The following is a 4,315-nucleotide window of genomic DNA, read 5'->3' on the forward strand; positions in this document are numbered from 1 at the left end:
GATGCAAAGGGACCAATGAAGTCCTTTCCCCTTCAACCTCGGGGGGTTTCCAGTCCAGCTTGGTTTTCCAAGGGAGGCTCTCCTTCAGACGGCTGCTAGGGAGGAAGGATGGGGAAAGAATTTGCGTGTGTGCCAATGACCCTTCTGGTAAAACTGGCCTTGCTTTGGTTCCAGAGGGGCTAAGGAAGTTCTGCACCTCCTTCTTGGCACCACTGGAGAGCAAGTGGAGGCGGCCATCGTTGACCAACTTTTCTGCCGGGAGACTTTCAGCCAGGGGTTGTCTGCCATGGTGAGGTAAGAGGAAGAATGTGGTGACCTTCCCCAGTGGTCTGGCAAACGGAGCTGAAGGCACGGGATCGGACTGTGCCCCTGTTTGCTTCCTGCGGTGTCTTTCCCTTCCTTACCAAGATCTGTTTCTCCATTTCAGAGCTGTCGGAGAGCGAAGCTGGTGGATCCCTCCCATGGTGGAAAGCATCATCGCTGCTCTCGAGGACCAGGATTTTGCCAGGATGCCACAAGTCACGGCAGCTATCTACATTGAGGTGAGGGGGACTGACGTGGGAGGAAATGGGTGCAGCAAGGAGGCCCTGGCTTGGTTTCTGCCGAGTGTTGGGCTACTTTGAGCCTAAGGACTGTTGCCTGTTTTAGTGCTCCTCAGAGTAGACCCATTGGATTTGATGTACATGGCAAACTTTGGTCCATTCACTTCAGTGGGTTTGCTCTGTGCAGAATTGCAAATGGTGGGTAAAAGGAGAACCTGCCTCAGCCTCTTATCACTGATGGATTTCTTTCTCTTTGGGCCTCTTTAGCTGCTCAGCTGCCGTCTGGAGGTCTATCCCTGTGCGGATACACTGGAGCGGCTCCTCAACTGGCTGGAACACGACCACCTGCAAGTCCGGAAGCTCAGTGTCAGAGGGATATCCCTGCTTCTGGACTCTGACATGGCAAGTGATGCTCAGAGGAGGGGGGGGTACAGATCTCGATTCTAATCATGGCCCAGCACTCTTTTGCTGGCACAATACTGAAGGGCCTGTGCTAAAAGGCATGAGGCCTTTCAGACCTTTGAAAAGATTCTCTCTTTTGTGTAGGACCCTTCGCTTCTGCGGCTCTTGCTGCTGGATTCCCTCTCTTATGTAGAAGCTGATGTCCTCCCAGAGTTGATAGAGCTGGTAGACCAAGCCTACCATTCCAGGGAGCTGGAAGAGGAAGACCTGAAGATGCTGGCGGCAACCTATTGTGGCCTGGCTGCCCATGTGAGTATGAGGGGAAACATGACATCACCCGGTGGAGGAGGAATGCTTTGGAAGAGGAAGGGTGGGGTTTAGACTGGCATGCAGCGGAGATGTTCTGGCTTCAGGAGGGTGTTCCTCTGGAAAGTGATCTGATGAGAAACACAACCTCTGATATTTTCTGCCTATAGGAGGAAGCCTCCGTCCGGGCATCAGCCATCGAACATCTGGGGCTGCTTCGGGGCTGGGTGAGAGACCAAAGACTTCCCATTACAACAAGAGAAGAGGAAGCCATTCACGAACTGGCTGTGGTCCTCATTCACCTCGAAGACGAGGACGAAGTGGCCAAGGTGAGGGCCAAAGAGATGGACTTATGCAGTAGGAGGGAGGGATTGTTCTCAGGAGCTTCCGAGACTATGTACTGCAATTTGTAACCTTCTTCTCTTCTTGTGTTGCAGGCCGCAAGGAGGGCTCTTTCCCATCTAGCGCCGCAAGTCGAGTGGTGGGCTCGTTCCAACAAATTTAGCCTCCACTTTGCTCTCCACCAGGCTGCCAAGCATATGGTAAGGTCCCTCTGCTTTGTTGGCAGCTTTGCCCAGGCATGTCTTTGGGAGTGCAAGGCTGCGCTCTCAAGCCTCTCTGATGCCACTTCTCCTTTGTCTTTGCCCACAGAGCAAGACCTTCAGCAAGGACATCCTTCAGAGTGCTGCCTTATCATGTACGAAGCCGTCTGCCAACAGGCTGCCAGCAGTCTCCAGGGTGGCAGCTCTGCTTCTGGGTAAGTCAAGCAATGTTCTTCCCTGGTAGGGATGGACAGAAACGTCTTGGTAACAATGGCAGGGAGGATGGACATGTCCCCAGGCCACCTGCTAGGTAGGCCTCCATCTGTGCCCAGATCCTGCTCTGAGTGCTCCGTGAGGGTGGAGGCCTCTAGACGCAGCAGAGCATACCTGTCCTCCTGCTGAGCTGCCTCTGTCTCTGCTTGCTTTGCACCCAGATGACGTCCCTTTTCTTGCCCTCTCTCTCTCTCTCTCTCTCTCTCTCTCTAGGTCATCTGGCTTTCCGGGATGCCAGTTTCATCCACAATCAAGACATGGCATCCTATGGAACATGTGAGTGAGACGTACGGAGGGCAGGGAGGGATGCTTCTGCTGAGAAAGGTCTTCAGGGGAAGGCAAATTCCCAGATGTATGTTCAGACAGAGGTGCCACAAGATGAACATGAGAATTGGAATTGGAATGTGACTTCACTGCTCTCTCTCACACACAAACACACCTGAAGGCTGTTTTCATATTGTTGATGGATGGCTCTTTTCCTGTGCATCTCTGCCTTGCTCAACCTTTCTCCCTTGCCACTCAGGGCTGGAAGAGATGCAGCAGCACGACGAAGAAGGGCTCAGGCATACAGGGAGGAGCTGCCTGAACATCGTGCAGCGGGCCTATAGACATCGGAGGGAAGGCAGGGTCCAGCGCTTTTTGAGGAGGCTGCTCCACTGCGTTCACAGGGAACCTTACCCACAGGACTTCCTGAGCTGCATGCCAGGTGAGTGAGGCATCTGGTGGGCGATTGGGACATATGGTGGGCTGTTTGGATGGGACGTTTCTCAACGAGCCCCTTTCTCCTCCTGACAGAACATCCGGAGTAGCGCCAGGCCAAGGCAACGTGGACACCAGAGTAGTGCTGCAGAGATACCATCTTCTGCTCTCCGCAGGATCCAGTCTGGACCAGCGCCAGGAACATCAACGCCATCAGGATCGACCAAGAGGAGTGGTGCTGCCCTCACGACCCTCCGTACACAGCGGTAGGAAACATTTTTGTTGTTGTGTTTCTTGTTGATGTTGTCTGCGTCACTAGGGGGGTCGCTGCAAGCTGTTGGAAAGGAACTGTAGATTTCAAAACCCCTTCCCCCAAAGTAAGGTTTGCACAAACTTGGGGTTCAGGGACTGGAACAAAGGGATCCCCCATAAAATCCTGGGAGGGGACTGAATCAACAGTTGCAGATTGGGGAATTAAATTTCCACCACTAGGATTACTCTTCCAAAAATCGGACTGGTTCAGCTGGGACAAAACTAAGTCTTTTGACGGTCACAATATCAGAGTATATGCTTCGAAAGGAAGGCACAACAATTCGATGAAGGTGAACACTGGGAGGTGTGCTAGACACTGAGGTGGGCCGGGTCTTTGGCAAGATGGCGACGAGGTAAGACGTATTTGCCGGAGTTCATTTCGAATCCTCCCTAAAATCTGTGTTGTGGCTCCCAGCCTTTCAAGTTCTTGCTGAAGATTGTACCAGGGGTGTTGGAGTCCATGCCAGGAGTTCACATTGCCGATAACTGTAAAGCCTGCATCGTAAATCAGCTTTAATGAGCAGATAATTGTACTCTCCGGCAGCCTTGGAAGCAGCCTTCGACTCACTGGTTTTCCGCCAGCTCACATCCAGTTGTATTTCTATTTCTACCACCTTTTATTACCTTTTAAGCACTGCTATTTTAAAAGACTCATAATGATGGGCCAAGGCAAACGCCTAAGGGATTGTGACGAGGCTTTGCCCTCCCCAAGAGCCAAACAATCAAAAACCGACCCCCCCGTGCCTGGCAAATGGAGTGACCCCACTGAACACTGCTATAGGGTGAAAACTCAGAACCGTTTCTACCCTCTAACGTCTCCAGAAACAACGTCAACACCAGAGGAATTATTTTTACCTCAGACTAAAACTGTGGACGGCAAGTTTGGAGGAAGAGGGAGTGTCCCACCGAGGGTGGTGCAGGACGCTGGAGCTGAGGACTGCGCAAGACAAGAACAACATTGTCAGAGACTGCCTCCAGGTCCCAGCTCACAGAAGACCAACGCTAGCCAGTAGAACTGTACAAAAGTCTTTATTGAAGTTTAGTTTCCATTTTCAAGCCCTAGCGTGCGTCTCTACGTCTAGACCCTAGACCAGCGAAGCCTCGTCTGAGTCTCCGCCCCCTGTACACCAGTTTAAGACTCTAGCCTTACTCCACCTTCTTCGTTTCTCCTTCCGCCTCTGGGTCCTACTACCCCCCGGGGTGCCTTCCTTCCTGGACGCCTCGGAGGCGGACCCCTCG

At 52.6% G+C, this 4,315-nt stretch overlaps 1 protein-coding gene across 1 annotated transcript; it reads left to right on the forward strand.

The window, feature by feature from the left end:
* Positions 1-1,217: 1,217 nt before the first annotated feature.
* Positions 1,218-2,884, forward strand: LOC144328589 (uncharacterized). Its single transcript, XM_077932599.1, has 7 exons — positions 1,218-1,253; positions 1,421-1,579; positions 1,688-1,792; positions 1,902-2,007; positions 2,279-2,341; positions 2,589-2,771; positions 2,861-2,884. The coding sequence occupies exons 1-7, from the start codon at positions 1,218-1,220 to the stop codon at positions 2,872-2,874; spliced, it is 666 nt and encodes a 221-aa protein (XP_077788725.1). The 3' UTR covers positions 2,875-2,884.
* The last annotated feature ends 1,431 nt before the right edge of the window (positions 2,885-4,315 follow it).

The sequence above is a fragment of the Podarcis muralis genome, chromosome 7 (genome assembly GCF_964188315.1).
Source record: "Podarcis muralis chromosome 7, rPodMur119.hap1.1, whole genome shotgun sequence".
NCBI lineage: Eukaryota > Metazoa > Chordata > Lepidosauria > Squamata > Lacertidae > Podarcis > Podarcis muralis.

Excerpts from the sequence above, each read along its gene's own strand:
- LOC144328589 (XM_077932599.1), top strand. The coding sequence starts at position 1,218 with ATGCTGGCGGCAACCTATTGTGGCCTGGCTGCCCAT. Across the intron at positions 2,008-2,278 it reads GGTGGCAGCTCTGCTTCTGG|GTCATCTGGCTTTCCGGGAT; the intron begins GTAAGTCAAGCA and ends CTCTCTCTCTAG. Across the intron at positions 2,342-2,588 it reads CATGGCATCCTATGGAACAT|GGCTGGAAGAGATGCAGCAG; the intron begins GTGAGTGAGACG and ends CTTGCCACTCAG.